The following is a 17,456-nucleotide window of genomic DNA, read 5'->3' as shown; positions in this document are numbered from 1 at the left end:
TGGGGGGGACACTGCCACAGTAACCCAGGAAGGTTGGGGGAGGAGGGAAGCAACGGGTGGGGTTGTTGCAGGGGCACCCCCCCGTGAATGGCATGTAGCTCATCATTTCTGCGGGATCTGACACGGAGTGGCTGTGCTCTCTAGTACACTTGCCCCATATTCTAGGGAGGACTGACTCTATTTTTAGAAACCATAAAGGAGGAATTGACTCAGGGAGTCATTCCCAGTTTTGCTTTTGTGCCCCTGGCCGATCTCAGCCAGGGGCACCCATGATAGCAGCAGACAGCACAGAAGGACAGATAACTGTCATCTCATTGCCAAATTACACTGGCAGCAGACAGTACAGAACAACTGGTAACCATCTCTGCTATCATGCAAAAGCAAATTAATGCTGCTGTGTAGCGCTGGAGTATCGCCTCTGTCCGCAGCATCCAATACACATACGGTGACTGTAAAAAAAAAAAAAAAAAAAAAAAAAAAAAAAAAAAAAAAAAAGCTGAATGGGCTCCATGGTTGCCGTGCTATGGCGTCTGCCAGGGCAATCCAGGGAAAAAGGGCGCGAAATGATTGTCTGCCGTTGCTTTCCCAAAGGAAGGAATGACTGACGACATTTACCCAGAACCACCCGCGACAATGATTTTTGCCCCATCAGCCACTGGGCTCTCAACCCAGAATTCTAAGGGGCGGGGGAGACTGTGGGAACAATGGGATAGCTACGGAATAGCTACCCACAATGCAACGCTCCGGAAATCGACGCTATCCTCGGACCGTAGACGCACACTGCCAAATTAATGTGCTTAGTGTGGCCGCGTGCACTCAACTTTACACAATCTGTTTTATAAAACCGGTTTATGTAAAATCGGAATTATCCCGTAGTGTAGACATACCCTAAGCAAATCATACTATGAAAAAAGGGGAAAAGTTTATCTAGAGGCTCAAGGTGGCAGACTGCTGATTTTGCTGCTGGGACAGTGTGAACCAGCCAGCTAGAGAGGGGGAAACTGACAATTAAAAGCAGAACAAAGGAATAGGTTGCTGCCTGGAGCTCCTGCAAACAAAGCAGTGAGGGGAAAGCAAGCAGCCATATTGATTGAGCAAATGCAAGTGGCAGGCAAGCAGTTTAAAACTGCATTGAGAGTTTATAACCAGCAGAGGGAGCCCAAGTACAGACAATGGAAGAATTCTGCAGAAGGAGTACAGATAGAGAAACTCTTTTATTTGTTAGTGCACTGTGAGACAAAAAGTGGTCAAGAAGGTTAAGTCAAACAGGAGAACAAAGAAATGGCAACTTTTGTGGGCATTGCTGGTGAATTTGGTGACAATCCAAATAGTGAATGGTGTTGTACCTCAAATGTTTTGAGCAATTTGTAATCTGCGACACCATTCCAAATGAACGCGTTTCAACCTTGCTAATAGTGATGGGTCTGAAGGCATATGGACTGCTATTGTCTCCAACTGCGTCCAGAACCGCTACGTCCACAGCATTTTTCTTCTACTCCATCAATGATAGCAGAACATTATTGGTTCCATCAGGGAAGTGGAGAGTTGGTAGCATAGTTTGTTGCTGCTCTAAGGAAGTTGTTCGAGCATTGTCAGTTTGGGTAAAAATTAAGTGATGCCCTGATTGATCAGTTATTCTCTGGATTAAGCAATGACCCAGTTTGGAAGACGTTACTGACTGTATCAGTGCTTACATTCAAGAAGGCTGTTGAAGTATCAATTGCAATGGAAACTGCAGTGAAGTAGTCTCTGGAATTTAGTGTGAACCAAGAAGTTCATCTCATGAATCGGTGAAACAGAAGCCCACAGGACTGGAAGGAATTTCCATGTGGCCGTTGTGGCACAAACTACATACACTGAGAAGGATTGCTGGCCAGGCTAGTTTATTTGCAGAAAGTGCCTGAAGAAAAGAGACATTGCCATGACCTGTTGCTCAGCTCAGCGATCAACACAGAGTAACCATCCATCCAAGAAGACACCTATGAAGATTGAACCTAAGAAAGGATGGAATTCGGGAATTCATAATGCGGAAAGAGATGAGCTCTAGTGACAATGACCAAGACCTAACATTACATGTGTTATCAGAAGCCGCAGTCAGCGATGGCTTCTGGGTCATATGTTTGATCAAAGGAGTTCATACAAGAATGGAGCATGATACTGGAGATGCCATCTCACTGATTTCTGCATCTACCTATCACCAGACTTTGTCACTAGTTCCTCTTGAATAAACTTACACAGTTCTGAAGACTTGTAATGGGGAAAAGTTTGGTCCCAAAAGCGATACTCCAGGTAAAATTTCAACTAGATGGACAATTTAGTTGTTTTACACTTACAATATGTGATTGAAGGAAAGTTTCCACTATTATTTGGTAGATCTTGGCTTGAGACATACTCAGTGTGAATTGGACTGAGATCAAGGTGATCATGAAAGCACCTCAAAATCTTCAAAAAGAACGAGGAGTACTTGTGGCACCTTAGAGGGTTTTAACCCACGAAAGCTTATGCTCAAATAAATTTGTTAGTCTCGAAGATGCCACAAGTACTCCTCATTCTTTTTGCTGATAGAGACTAACACGGCTACCACTCTGAAACCTATCAAAATCTTCAGAAAATATTTGATAGATATTCTAAAGTTTTTGAAAAAGAACTTGTACAGATGAGCAACATGTCAGTGAAGCTCACTGTTAAGTGTGACAGACAGCCAAAATACAGTATTGCCAGTGCACAGTTGTGCCTTATGCTCTGAAGCCTCTGGTGGAGGCTAATTTGGACCGTTGAGTGAGAATATTGGAATCTTGTCACTGGTTTCACACAGTGAATAGGCTACACCTATTGTACCAGTAATCAAGAAGAATGGCTCAGGTCAAATTTGTGGAGATTTCAAAGTGATGCTGAATCCAGTTTTATGTGCAGACCAGTATCCACTACCTCCTACTGAAGATTTGTTCACTACTCTTAGTGGAGGACATTGTTCCAATAATTTGGATTTGCTCAATGCATACCTACAGATAGAGATTGATGCAGCATCTCGCAATCAACACACAAAAAGGTGTATTTTGTTACAACAGGTGGCTTTCTGGTATCACATTAACACCTGTCCTGTTCCAGAAAGCCATGGAAGAGATCCTGAAGGGACTGAATGGCATACAGTGTTATTTGGACAATGTCTTTGTTACAGGAAATGATCAAGAGTGCTTTTCCCCCATTTATATTTGTCAAAATTTTCTTTTGGATGCAGATCTGTCAGTCTTTTGTGTAGAGACACAGGAAACCATGGCAGGTCACGTCTAGAACAGACTACTGCAATGTGCTCTGTACAGCTACTCCTGAGAACCACTTCGAACGTTCATCTGGTACAGAATGATTGCCTATTTACTTCTCATTGAAAGCATGCTATGCTTGTGCTCCACAGATTGCACTGGCTTCAAGTTTGTTTCCAAGTGACCCAGACTAAATGGTTTCGGTCCTGGCTTCCCCTCTCCCTGTAGGATATCTCAGCACTTGACATGGTAGACACATGTCCTCCTGGTCAAACAGGACAGGACTGATGACAGGACATTTTCAATTCAAGGCATTTTACACTAGAATTTACTACCGCTACCATTTTGATCCAGTGGAGCCAAGCCATTGACCTTCAGGGCAAGCTAGGAGGCTTATCTATTTCTCTAGGCCTTTCTGAGGGGGTGGTTAAGTGGGTGAGAGTGGATTGAAAGGAGAAGACTTGTGGTCCTAAAGGGCTGGGTAGGTATTAATGTGACATTCTTTATGTATGTTTATGTTATGTAGGCACTTAGAGCAATGAATAGGGGATTTTAACAATACATACATAAAGGCACTAAGCCAAGACCATGTGTATGATGTATAAGGATGGCCTGAAACTGCTTGCTTCATATGTTACAAGGCCTGGGGATTGCCTTCTCTCTGGTTTAGTTGAAGGACCTGCTTGATGTCTCTGAGCATGTTAGTGAACTTTTTGCACCTTAATTTAAAAGGTGGAGGTGTGAATCTTTAGCAAAGATATCCTCTGTCCAGGATGTTAAGTATACTTTTGTGACAATGTAGCCCTGTGTCCACATCCTACACACTATTGTAATAAATGTTGTACAAAGTATGCCTTGAGAGGTATCATCTGAAAACTCATAATTTGCTGATCACTGTTGCCCTGATAAAATGTGTGCCAATATTGCATGTAAGTTATACGGTTTCTCTGTATAATGTTGTTAACATGTTCCAAACCACAACAGAAGTTGGCAAACAGGTCTGTCTCAAACAAAGGAATGTGTGTGCTGCTTAATTTGCATTTAAGTAGTAAACAGAGTCATCAAGCAGGAAGGGTAGACAAAGGAACTCCAAACAAGTGAGGAAAAGTGACAGGGAACATCCTTCTCCGTAGACTTTTGTCTCCAGAATCTCAGCTGGAAATATTTTCCAAGAGACAATATAAAAAGGAGAGCCAGACACCTCAACGCACCCCTCCTCTTTGTCCACCAATTCATGTTCTAGAGGTGAAAAAGAAGCACCTGTTGAACTGGAAAAGGGGTCCTGGCCTAAGCAGTTTGGTCAGTAAGACTGATGAGAGTATGTGATAAGAAAAACTTTGCTTTCAATTTAACATAGTTTGTTAAGCATCATTTGCACTTTGTCTTGTAACCGTTTCTGACTTTTATGTCTCATTACTTGCAGTCACTTAAAATCTCTCTTTGTAGTTAATAAACTTGTTTTGTTTGTTCTAATCCAGTGTGTTTTAAATTGAAGTGTCTGGGAAACGCCATTTGGGCTAACAAGATGGCATGTGCATATTATTTCTGTTAAAGAAATATGGACTTTTATATTAATTTGTACTGCTTAGGAGAGGGCTGGGCAATTCAAGACATACATTTTTGGGGGAAATCTGAGACTGGGATTGTGTAGGGGTCACCTTGCACTATAACAAAGGCTGGTAAGAGCAAAGGTATGGCTGGCTGGCTGCAGCATACACAGATTTAGCTGGGAGTGAATTGCATGCTGGAAGTTGTTTGTGAGCCATCTAGGGTGGAAGCTACAGCAGTAAAGCATTGTAAAGGGCACCCCAGGTGAGAGGGCAGGGGTGACATAGCTGCTTATTAGTCTGGATTGTACCCTGGTATGTCACAACATTGGAATAGCTGTTTAAAAAAAAAATCAGCAGATTTTAAACTGTCTGAAAATCCCTTTCCCTCCTAGTTGTTTGGGGTTTTGGGGGTGGGGGGTGTCTTTCTTTCAGTCTTTTTTTTACTCTTGTGATATGGTCATTTCCTTAGTTCTCCAGTTCACACTAGGGAATTCTACCAACCATGTTTAAATGACATGGCAGTAAAAACCCAAGAAGCCACTGGAGTCTTGTCTAAAAGAGAGGCACCACCAGCGCAGCTGAACTGGTGGTATCATCAGTAGGACATTTTTTTACTACAATTCCCTAATGCAGAAAGCCTTTCAGAGTAGATCAGCCTAAATTTCTAATGTAAAAATGAGCAGGACGATTTTATTTTTTTAAAAAACTTTCAGTTCTTTATACATCATAAAGAAGCAAAAAAGAGTACAAGGCCAACATTTTTTCTGTTGTAGGTTGCCTTTAAGAAGGAAGTTTCAAGTTTTTTGTGTTTAGTTTCTCTGGAAGATAGGAATTGCATTAAATTTGGGAGGCACTATAGTAAACAATTTTAATGACAGGTGATTATTCTGTTAGGCTGTGACTTGTACAGAGGTCTCTTATGCTCTGCCTGTGTTTTTTTCCCTTTGTCTTTTTAATCAGATCTCTTGTATGGAGCTGCCAGAGGAGCTGCAGCAGCTGGCAGATTTCCAAAAGCTGCGAAGAGAGAAAGCATTAAAAAAGTACAAGGTAAATGAGGAAGGTCTCCTGATCAGACCACCAGTGGAATCCAAAGGAAAGAAGGCAGCAGAAGTGGAAGAAAAACGAGAGGATAGTTGTTGGCTTTCTTCTAATGGAGCAGCCTTTAAAAAGACATCCTTCCATCCCCAAGATCCACTTCATCAAAAGGATGATGAGCAGAAGCAAGTGGTAGATAACTGGGAAAATAAAAAGTCTAGAATCGGCTATAAAAATCCACCCTTTGAAATGGAGTCAGGAGCAAGAGACTTGGTCAGCTGGAACTCTGTATCAGAGAACACCCAAGCAATGGGGAAGGGATTCCCTCCAGAGCAGAAACCTCAGGCACAGGCTGCTGGATCTTTACAAGAAGAGATTAGTCTATTGTTCCTAGGAAAGAAGGATGAAGACTTATTTTGTGCAAAGCATAGCACCACTGTGTCTGCCTCTACTCCTCCAAAAATTAGCAGTTCTCTTCATGATGCATTTCAGGGTCCACGGCAGCCCTCACTTTCTGTACTGCCTCCTTGCCCAGTCCTAGAGACTGTTGATTTGTGTCAGAACCCATCCTTGAAGATGACCCAGACCTACATTTCCAATTTCCCAGTAAGGCCAGAAAGGGAAAGGAGTTCAGCAGTTCGCTTTGCCTTTCCTTCAGGTCTCAACTGCCGGATGCCAGCACCAAGCCCTGCAGGAAAATAGCAGAGCTATTTTCATTACTCTTTCAAAAAAAGAAAAGATCGTTGTCTCCATTGTCCTGTCAGTACAAGTGTCTTCAAGAATTTTTAGGTATTGGAGAAAAGTATTTCATTTCTATGTTCCCCACTTGTTGGAATAGTTCTACAGAACTCTCACCCAGTTCCAGCAAAGCTTTTGTAGTGCAGACGAGGCCCTACTGTAGATATAGCTTGCTGGTATAGTTTATATCAGTCCCCTGAACTAAATAAGCTATAACACCAAAAGCACTCTTGCGCTGGTATAACTGCATTTTACCCAGGACTTTTGCTGGTATAAAAAAATCACACCCCTAGATGACATTACTATGTCTGCAAAAGTTTCTAGTGTAGACCTGGCTCAGGTGTGACAAAACTGATGTAGACTTAGCTCCATCATTTTTGCAAACTGATAAAGTAACTGAGCTGTGTAGCATGGGATTGCTCAAGATTGTCCATGATTTGGTAAATACATATATTTAAGTATTGCACGGTCAGTACTCCTGATATTTTGGAAGAGAAAATCACCTCATTCTATTGGGAGTGGGGCTAGAAATGGGGAGGTTGTGTTGTGAAGTTTTGTGGCTGGTTGTATTCAGTAAGATTTCACTGAGCACTAACAGTGTTCGTAATATGGAGGAGGTATGGTTCTCTGCTCCAAGGAGATTGCACTCTTGTGGTCCCCTCGTTCTTAGATTGCAGAGTTTCATTAATTACATGTGAGGCTGTTTCATTATCATATGGAATCCAGGGTTTGTGCTTTTGAATGTATACAAATACTTGTTTGAGTTGTTGTGTTGACCGGGACACAAACTGTTGAGCCATTGATTTTCAGTTGTCAACCTGTGATGTATATGTGCATTTTTGAAGTATTATTGCCAGGGAAAACAAACTCCATATATTTTTACAAACGATACTGAACTAGCGGTTCCCAAATAGGACTTTCTTTTGGTACTGGCTTACTTTTTTTTTTCATTGAAGGTGTTTCAGAGGTGGATCATGCACCTATATCCGTGCATTTTGGGGGCTAAAGAGAGACAAGCTTCCATAAGTTCTCTGAAACATTTACAGTATTCTGTATTTAAGAAAAAAATCCAGGTTCTGCTGTCATGGTTTAAATAAAAAAATAAAACCAGTTTGAAACCAGCATCTTAATTTTTTTAGTTTTTTAAACTTAAACTCAAGGCTCTGAAAACCAGACGCTGCAGCGTTAAGGTGAACACCTACCTAACCTTTACTCTGCCCTCTGGCGTTGGCAGTAACCACTGGGAATAATCTGCATGCACGCAAGCTGTGTTCATTATATTATAAGTTGCTGCATTGAATAATGGAGGGATGAGTTGGAGAAGTTTGGCTGAGCTGTGAGATGAGGCAATGCGGGGGGGCGCCTCTCTGAGGGGGTTTGCTGAGTGCTCTGCCTGACCCTTGCCCCATGTGCATGAAAAAGGAAACAGATGCATATGTCCCCTATGAGCTGCAGTTTAGTATCTCTAGAATGGTGGCAATTACTCAAGCACATACTAGCTTGCATAACAGTAGCAGTGAAGCTTCAGCAGCAAACACTCTACAGCCCTGTCTGAGACCTTGGATATGTAGTTAAGCGGCTAGCTTGTGCTGCCATCCCTGCTAGGGTGGCTTCACTGCTATTGGTATTTGAGCTAACTAAATCAAAGCTAACTGGGTATGTCAGTGCATGCTTCAGTGACACCTGTTTGCAGTGTAGACATACCCACAGCAGGGCAGGTCTTCTCCAGTTACTAGCTCTCTGGGGGTGAGGATCCCCTGAATGCCAACACACAGGAGGCAGGAAGAGGAGTTGGAGCTCCACACATTGCAGCTGATTGGAGAGGAGATCATAACTCCTGGACGTGCAGCATCCTCCAGGTTCATATGGGAGGTTAGGGAGAGGGGCTCAGAGGGGCAGGCCCCTTTAAGATCCTGGTTCACCTATGAGGGGCAGGGAGCGAGGCTGGACCTGCCAAAGGCACATTGATGAATCAGTGCTGGAACTATGCTATAATAATCCCACAGGTGGAAAAGTTGACACATGCCCAGCAATCATTCTCTCATATCTGCACAGAGCATGTGTAATTTATTATCTCTCAGAAACTAGCAGCTCTTTTAAATTAGCAGGGCAAATTTCCCAAAGAGAAAAATAGTGCCAACATGCCTATGGGTCATTCTCCGATTTCTGCTAACCAAGGAGTTCATGTTTACAGTGCATGTGTGTAGCTCTGGTTCCATGGACAGCACATCCCCTTAAGCCACACGTGTAATGTAAAAATGGAAGGCTGGGAAACCCTCTTAGCTAGTCTTTCGGCATATGTGCTTTTCAGTTGCTTTGGTGTGAGTGTTTGGCATGTACTATTCTAGAGAGGTAAACTGTTTCTTTAATATTTCAACATTGCTTCCCAAAGGGGCAGCAGGTGACATGCACTAGCTGAGATAAATGTTGCATAACTGAGATCTGTTGGAGGAGGATCAGAACCATGATTTGAGGCCCAGGTGTGTGTGTGTGGGCTGAGGGGGGAAGAGAGGTGGGAACTGATAAACTATTGATATTGTGAAATGCTGTTCTTTTCCAGGGCCTGTATTTCGGGAGCCGTTTGCTCAAATGACCCAAAATTTAGACCACTAACCCTACTCCACACCCTTATGAGGCACAGCAAATTTCAAGACAATATTTAAACAAAAAGGGCATCTCAACCATTAATATAACAAAGCCGATGCTGCAAAAGAATAAAATAAATTGAAAAAAAAATACTTCAGGGGTCTTTCTATTAACACACTCTTGATTGGATAGAAGTTTGAGGAAAAGTGGGAGGCATGATATTCAAGCAGGCCTTCCCTTGTTGCAATGGGGGAACTTTGCATAGCCATATACTCCTAACTGGAGTTAGGTTAGGGGAGGCAAGAGGAACAGAAACCAATGAACTATGATGGCCAGGGGACTCCCAGAGTAATCCTCCCCTTGTTGCAGTGTGTGGACTCATATGCGTGCACACCTCATTGGATTGAACTCTGGGCAGGCTGGCACTTAGCACTGCATCTGCAAGGTTCTTTTATCAGCATTCATTAACCTCCACAACAACCCAGCAGAGTAGTAAATAGTATCCCTATTTTAATAACAGGGATGCTAAAGCGTAGAGAGGCTAAGAGGCTTCCCCAAAACTAGATACGGAGTTAGCTATGGAACGCTGGAGGAGATGTACAGTTCTTGAGACACAGCTCTTGAGGCATTTACCTCAGTGGTTTATAATATCACTTGGCTGCAGCCCTCACCACTCATGATTTTTAAGAAGATAAATTTAAATAGCAAAGTATCTTTGTTGAAGGTCAGCACAAATCCTTGGCTTGGGCCTTTCTAAGTAGTAGGGCCATATATTAAAGGTAAAAGATCCTTGTTAAAGAAACTGATAGATGCACTTTATAGCATAGTCACAAAGAAAATTGTTTCTTAAGTTACATTCAATTCATGTTTATTAGGTCTGCTTAATACTTAGTATAAGATACTTTTTAAAAACAAATACATCAAAAACCTGATGGGAGGAGTTCAGTATCATGGCAACAAGTCTAGTATAAAAACGTAGAATGCAGTGTGTGTTCCTTCTGTGGACTTACTTGAGATCATGGCAACCATGAATTAATTAGAAAATCTTAAAATAATGTGACTACTGCAGCTGTTGATCACTCTTGTGTACCGAATATTTTGAATGTGGTCTGAATGTATTTTAGCATAGCCTGCATTCTTCCTGCTCAAAATCCTTGAATTAATTGTTTACTAGTAACTTCAGGACATCCTTTGGCTTGATGATGACAATTCCTGAAGCAACCAATCTTTCCTGAAGCAGTTGAGTGGCCCAGTTGTGAGACCTGATCCTTCATTTTGGCATACAGTAAGGAAGGACTGAGGGAGGTGTAAAATGGATAGAAAAGGAGTACAGGGAATATGTATTCAGATATGATTAGTTGCAAGTAGGCCCACAACAAGGTGGTGGTAGTACAGCTGGTCTGCTTTGTTCTGAAAAGACACTAAGATGTGTGCTTGCTGTGGTGCAGAGACCATCCTTGCTTTTGAGTAGCAGTAACGAAGGAGCTCAGCTGCAGTGTCTTGTCCAGGGATTCTAGAAATCTATTCGCCACAGAAAAATGCAGAATTTGCATTTTTACAGGAAATCTTTAGTTTTTACATTTTGTGAAAAAATAAAAACGTATTAGCTATTAACTGAATTTTACTGAAAGTACTGGTGTCACTTATGTAATGCACAAAACCTTCCCCCCTTTGTGGTTGATTTCTGAATATGCTTTAAATTTACATAGCTAAACATACTCCAATAAACTGCTTCTGGTGTATAGCGGTTACTCAATGGTGCGTAGGAGTTAGTGTTTTAATGCATCTCAAATTTCACTTCAGTCTCCAGACATAATTAAAGTTATGGAAAGATGCCGAAAACTTTAAAAATCACCCTAAACATTGTGTCACTGAGTTTGGCAAGGACAAATTTCACATTGCTGGTAATATGCTATTCTCTACTGTATGCAGCAAGGCTGTAATTTATGTTTGAAGGCAACACTTGTAGAACACATGGAAAGTATTAAACATAAACTGAATTGAAAGAAATGAAAACAAAAGCTTGAAACAGCAGGGCCATTGACAACAGTAAAGAAACAATGCACTGTGACTAGATCATTCTATTAATTGTATTTTATTATGATTGTTGGCACTGGTAGGTTTTGAACTAGCTTAAAATTGGAAATACATCAATAAAACATTGTTTTCAGTTGATTCCTATATATACTGTAGCTAGAAAAACTGAAGTTCAGCATTTCATTTTAATTGTAGAAAAATACAGATTTGTATGTCTTTTATCAGAGAATTGTGGAGGTTTTATCACAGAAAACTAGGATCTCTACTGATCCACCAACTCATTACCTGGCTCTTCCTACTATCCATCTTGCCTCACACCTTCATCAGCCACATAGGCAAACTAATAAGGCTAGGGAAAAACCCTCTGAGTGCTGCCTGCTGCATACCAGCGATAAGAATTTACAACCCTTTCCCATACTTGGGGGCAGGAGAAGATTTGATCTCTTGAGATACCCTCCCTCCATTGTAGCAAGAGAACAAAGAATGCTGAAGGAAAAATCTCCATCCCAACTAAGGGCTTGTCTACATCAGAAAGTTGCAGCGCTGGTGAGGGAGTTACAGCGCTGCAACTTTGAAGGTGTACACATCTGCAGGGCATCACCAGCGCTGCAACTCCCTGTTTGCAGCGCTGGCCGTACTCCCGTTTGTCTCGGGTGTAGAGGATCCAGCGCTGGTGAACCAGCGCTGGTAATCCAATGTAAACACTTACCAGCGCTTTTCTTGACCTCCGTGGAAGGAGGAAGCCTCTGGTAATCAAGCTGGTCTCCTTCCCCAGCTTGCTCTCGCGTTCCCGGAACCCCGAGCAAGCAGGTCTCCTTCCCTGCGGTTTGCAGGGGGGTTCGGGAACGCGAGAGCAAACCGGGAAAGGAGACCAGCTTCACCGCGGTTTGCTCTCCCGTTCCCCGAGCAAGCAGGTCTCCTTCCCTGCGGTTTGCAGGGTGGCTCCGGGAACGCGAGAGCAAACCGCGGCGAAGCGGGTCTCCTTTCCCGGTTTGCTTTCTCGTTCCCGGAGCCCCGAGCAAGCAGGTCTCCTTCCCTGCGGTTTGCTGGGTGGCTCCGGGAACGCGAGAGCAAACCGGGAAAGGAGAGCCGCTTCGCCGCGGTTTGCTCTCGCATTCCCGGAGCCACCCTGCAAACCGCAGGGAAGGAGACCTGCTTGTTCGGGGCTCCGGGAACTAGAGAGCAAACCGGGAAAGGAGACCAGCTTCGCCGCGGTTTGCTCTCCCGTTCCCCGAGCAAGCAGGTCTCCTTCCCTGCGGTTTGCAGGGTGGCTCCGGGAACGCGAGAGCAAACCGCGGCGAAGCGGGTCTCCTTTCCCGGTTTGCTCTCTAGTTCCCAGAGCCCCGAGCAAGCAGGTCTCCTTCCCTGCGGTTTGCTGGGTGGCTCCGGGAACGCGAGAGCAAACCGCGGCGAAGCGGGTCTCCTTTCCCGGTTTGCTTTCTCGTTCCGGAACCCCGAGCAAGCAGGTCTCCTTCCCTGCGGTTTGCAGGGGGTTCGGGGAACGCGAGAGCAAACCGCGGCGAAGCTGGTCTCCTTTCCCGGTTTGCTCTCCCGTTCCCCGAACCCCCCCTTGAAGCCGCCCAACAGCGCTGCAGTGTGGCCACATCTAACACCACTTGCAGCGCTGGTTGCTGTAAGTGTGGCCACTCTGCAGCGCTGGCCCTATACAGCTGTACTAATACAGCTGTAACTACCAGCGCTGCAAAATTTTAGATGTAGACATGGCCTAAGGGAGGTGAAGAGCAACACCCTTATCCCTTCTAGAGCATGATAAAAGACTCTGGCCAGCATTCCTTCATCTCAGTGCATGGCTTCTGGTCCTGACCCCCTTCTGACATCATCTACACAAAGTTTTACTAGTTATACTGGGATAGTTATATAAGTATAGCCTTTGTGTAGACACTTTGATATAAAAGGAGCCTTTTAATTTTAAACCCTTTTCATTTAAAACCCCTTCCCATGTGACATGCTGAACTGTGAAATAAACCCTCATATCAGAATAAGTGTGTCCACAGGGTGGGGGGTTATACCAGTACCTGTACAACTGTATTGGTATAACTGGTAAAACTGTCTTATGTATAAAAGCCTAAATATCTTCTCCATTCCCTACTGGGAGTGGGCTGAGGAATAAGGAAGTGGATTTGGAAAGGATGAATAATTATGTGTAATTGGGAGTAGGCAAATGTAGTGGATTGATACTGAAGTAACAAGATTGAAGGTGAAAATGAGAGGTTGAAGGGACTGATAAAAAGTGAGAGATTTGAGATGAGATGTGTCAGAGTAAATAACAAAATAGAAACTGTACCAGAGTCCACATGACTTCCTAGAACTAGCTTATCACTGGTAACCATTCATACCAAGCCAAAACCGTAATAGAAAGTGAATCAATCAAAGCAGGGTTGTAAATGCTTGCAATTTTCCCCCAGAGGATAAAATTGTGGCATAATCATGTGACAGTATTGGCCCTTATAGATATTTAGGGACTGTTTTAAAGTACACTTCTGCTGGGGAGGTTTAAAAACAAAGCCAACTGTAAAAAAGGCTGACCCCAAGCTCCTAGCTATATATCTCAAAATGTATCACAATACATTTCTAGGGGACTGGATGCCTCAACGGTTTAGTAAAAAGATATACAGTCTTGAACTTCTGGTCTAGAGTTCATATCCAGGTCTGATAGTTGTGAATTAAACTACTTGATGGGTTTTGATAGTTTACGCATGATGAGTGATTGGTCTCAGTCCAGGTCTCCATAACCAAATGTATACATTGCAATACACCTCTATTAGCATGTGTACTGGTTGCTTCAGCAGCAGAAGCCAAGGACCGAATGGGCCTGAAGACTGAGCTGCTTCTCAATTTGGTGGTGATCCCTCTGGATTGACACTAGTGAGAAAACATGGAGAAATCATTTTTCATGGCACAGATTGTCTCTTTACTGTATTTATATATTACCCAGCACAATGGTGCACCAGATCAGGCTTTTGAGTTCTTTCAAAATATAGTCTCTACTACTACTAATTCTCCACAGCTGTCAGGCTAGCAACTTGCCCTGGCACATTGGTGTACATCTTGCAACTCCCAGTCCTGCCCATTGTGGTCTTATTCAGCAGGGAAATCCTGTGCCTAGCTAAGGGTGTGCGTATCTCTTGCATGCAGAAGGGACCCACTCTGTTCCGTCGCCACCCCCAAGAAGGGATGAGGCTGGAGGACGGTGCAGTTGCAGGGCGGGGAAATCAGCAGTCCCTTAATCCCGCTGCCTGCCAGACGAGAGGGTGCCACAGATAGGCTACTGCCCCTGCCCTTGCTCGTGGTCCTGTCACAGTGGGGGGAGCTGGCAGGTGGCTGCTGCCTGTGCCCTGGGGCACCCTTGGGAAACGCAGGGCCTGCGGCGACCTGCCAGTGGGGCTTCCCCTCTCACTCGCTCACCCGCTACACCCTCAGCCAACCAACCCGGCCACCCAAAAGCACACGCCTATCCGACTATCAGACTCCGCCCCCTCCTGATCCTAACCATCGCGAGGGTTTCCTTCTCCCTCACGCGAGATTTGCTGTCTCACCCCGGCCTCCTTGGCCGAATCCCTTCGGCAATTTTCGTCATTGCCAGGCTCTACCAATCGGCCCTGGGAGCGCATCGATGAGCGCGGAGCCCGCGCGACAAATGTGTGGGGGGCGGCCCCGGGGTGTGGACACGGGGGCTGTGCGGCTGTAGCGGCCATACGCGTGGGGCGGCGGTTGCGGGGTGAGGTTCGGGGTAACGGGTGGGCGTGCGGGGCTCGATTGTTTAGGCCTGGCCATGGCGTCTCTCCTCCCCCCCGCCATGGCTCCCCGTGTCCCTGCTCCTCTCCTCTCAGTGAGCGAAAGTGGCCGCCGCCGCCGTCCCAGCGCCCGCAGCCGCCACCTCCTCCTCAGCAGCAGCAGCGCGGCCGCCATCTTGGCGAGGCAGGAGCCGAGAGGGCCCTGCGGCAGGAGACAGGCTGAGCCAGCCCAGGCAGCGCAGGGCGAGAGGCCGGGTGGAGAGAGCGGGGGAGCCAGCCCAGGAGACACCCCCAGCCCCCCGCCGCTCCCGCGCCGCAGCCGGGCCCGCCACCCAGGTGAGCTACAGCGGCGGCCGGGCAAGGGCACGCTCGGCTGGGGTGGAGAGGGCCTATAGGCGGCGGCAGGGCCCGGCCAGGCCGCAGCTTCTCCCACCCCCGCTAAGCAGTGGCCGCAGCAGCCGGGTCTCTTCTTAAAGGGGCAGGTCTCTTCCCTCCTTCCCCGGGGACACACCCCGATATCAGCGCGGGGGGAGGGGCCCCCGGGCACGGTTGACTCTGGAGACTGCTTCGTCCCCCCGGAGCAGCTGCCCCCCGAGCGGGGGGAGGGGCGTGTACGCTGGGCTGGGCTGTGGAGCTGGCCAGGGCGATGTGTCCCAGCTGTACCTGTGAGGCCCACGTGCCCGGGCACTGCACGACGCCGCAGCTGGCTGCAAGATTTAGTCACACCTGTCATGCACACGCGTAACCGTGTCACACCCGCTCTGTGGGTCGTGCTGGTACCTGGAGCACACGTGCAATAATACTGATACTTGCTGCTGCCTAGCGGAGGCAGTCAGGGTGCGTGGCACACCTGTACCTGGTACATATTTCCAGTATCGTCTCATGAAAGTGATAATCAGGGCCATGTGTCCTAATGGCACTTGTAGCACTGAGATGCAATAATGTTGCTCAAAAGCAAGAGTGTGGGGCTGTTTCATATCTGTATCTATATGCTCAAGCAATAATATTGCACAATGGTGCTTGCCGTTGCGTGGCTAAAAGAGCTAGGACATGTCCTATCTATACTTGTAACACACAGTACCAGCAAAGTGGCACACTGGCATTTGCTGTTGCACAAGCTAATGCTTCTATATATACAGTTGTGTATGCAGATAGAAAACAGTATAGTTAAAATAAAGACAGGATAAATACGTATATCCTGAGTTTTGTCACTTTTCCTGAAATCTTACTGTTTGGACAGTAGATGCAGAGAGGGAATTAAGCTTGTGTGTTTGGTTAAAGATCTCCAGTATACAAGTATCCATGATTTGATATTTATAATTATGGTTGGTGGTGAAAACTTCTCTACTGCTTTTCTTGACTATAGGGTGTAAATCCATCCCAAACACACAGCTCCATAGAGACAGAACCACAACTGTCAGACTAAATATAATCCACCAAACACCAACTGTGCAATCTTCAAGTCTTTCACCCGCACACTGTAGCTTTTGTCATGGGCAGCAAGAGGGAGCTATAACTGTCCTTATGACATCACAGATGTGAATCATATTTGTACATTTTGCAGGTCATCAAGTAATCTTTCATTTATCATTTCAGATGTCAGATTTCAGTACTAGTTTATTTTAGATCTTAGATACTTGTTCTTGTGTCTTGGAGTATGCGGTGTTTGGCAAGATATGCATATTGAAATGTATACATACATTTTATTTTACTGTGCAGTTTAATCAAGTTTCACCAAATTTAGTCAAATCATCAAATCTGAGTATTCCAGATTCCGTATCTTAAAAGAGTTAAAGGATTCTGAGGTGTTTGTAAAATCAGCTTTACATTGACTCCCACAAAGTCCTGTACTAGGCAGTGGTTATTATGAATTTTCTGTATAATTTAAATATGTGATGTAGTTCTTAAAATCCTAATCTTGCAATGATCTTCATGTAGATGGGTCCCTGCACTTTATGTGTTGGGTGGGCACAGAGATTGGCTTATAAGGTGCTCATTGCATAATTAGAGTCTTCATTGATTAAAAGGTAACACATTAAGTTAAAATAAAATAAAGTTAAATATTTTGTTTATGCAGGTAAGTGCACAAGACAGAAAATGTTGAACTAAGGCTTAGTGATCAAACTTAATTCTGCCTCCTTGCAAGAGTACGTTACCGTACAATATCTATATGATCGTATAATATGATCCCATATATAGTAAATTTTCATCTCAGTTATGCCATTTTTCCTTTACATGCATGTGGATATGTGACTAATGCTGTATTATTTTATACTAAAACTTGTTATTTATGGGTATTCTTTTAAAGTTTTAACAGTTTATATTTCCTTAATTTGAACAAAACTATATTAATACTGTTTAAGCATTACTGTTGTGTGGTTGTACATCCACCAACATTAAATATGTTTTTTCTTTACTTTAGTTGATGCAGTAATGAATTCTTCATGTGCTAATATAGTGGTTCACAAATGAATTTTTATTGTGGAGAAACATAG

General features: G+C 44.5%; 2 protein-coding genes across 8 annotated transcripts in view; both read left to right on the top strand.

Moving 5' to 3' along the window:
* The window catches only part of EXD1 (exonuclease 3'-5' domain containing 1), a 47,982-nt gene extending 40,278 nt beyond the window's left edge, over window positions 1–7,704 (top strand). For all 6 annotated transcript variants that reach the window (XM_030559506.1, XM_030559502.1, XM_030559503.1 and 3 more), the window contains one exon: window positions 5,771–7,704. In XM_030559506.1, the coding sequence (XP_030415366.1) occupies window positions 5,771–6,547 (777 nt within the window). In that variant the 3' untranslated portion in view covers window positions 6,548–7,704. The remainder of the gene's footprint in view (window positions 1–5,770) is intronic.
* Window positions 7,705–14,946: 7,242 nt separating this feature from the next.
* Window positions 14,947–17,456, top strand: part of INO80 (INO80 complex ATPase subunit) — a 133,787-nt gene continuing 131,277 nt past the window's right edge. For both annotated transcript variants that reach the window (XM_030559501.1, XM_030559500.1), the window contains exon 1: window positions 14,947–15,297. The gene's annotated coding sequence lies outside the window, so the exon portion shown is untranslated. The remainder of the gene's footprint in view (window positions 15,298–17,456) is intronic.

Source organism: Gopherus evgoodei, chromosome 4, assembly GCF_007399415.2.
Source record: "Gopherus evgoodei ecotype Sinaloan lineage chromosome 4, rGopEvg1_v1.p, whole genome shotgun sequence".
Classification (NCBI taxonomy): domain Eukaryota; kingdom Metazoa; phylum Chordata; order Testudines; family Testudinidae; genus Gopherus; species Gopherus evgoodei.
The sequence above is the reverse complement of the archived record's forward strand: the minus strand, read 5'-3'. Positions and strand labels throughout refer to the sequence as shown.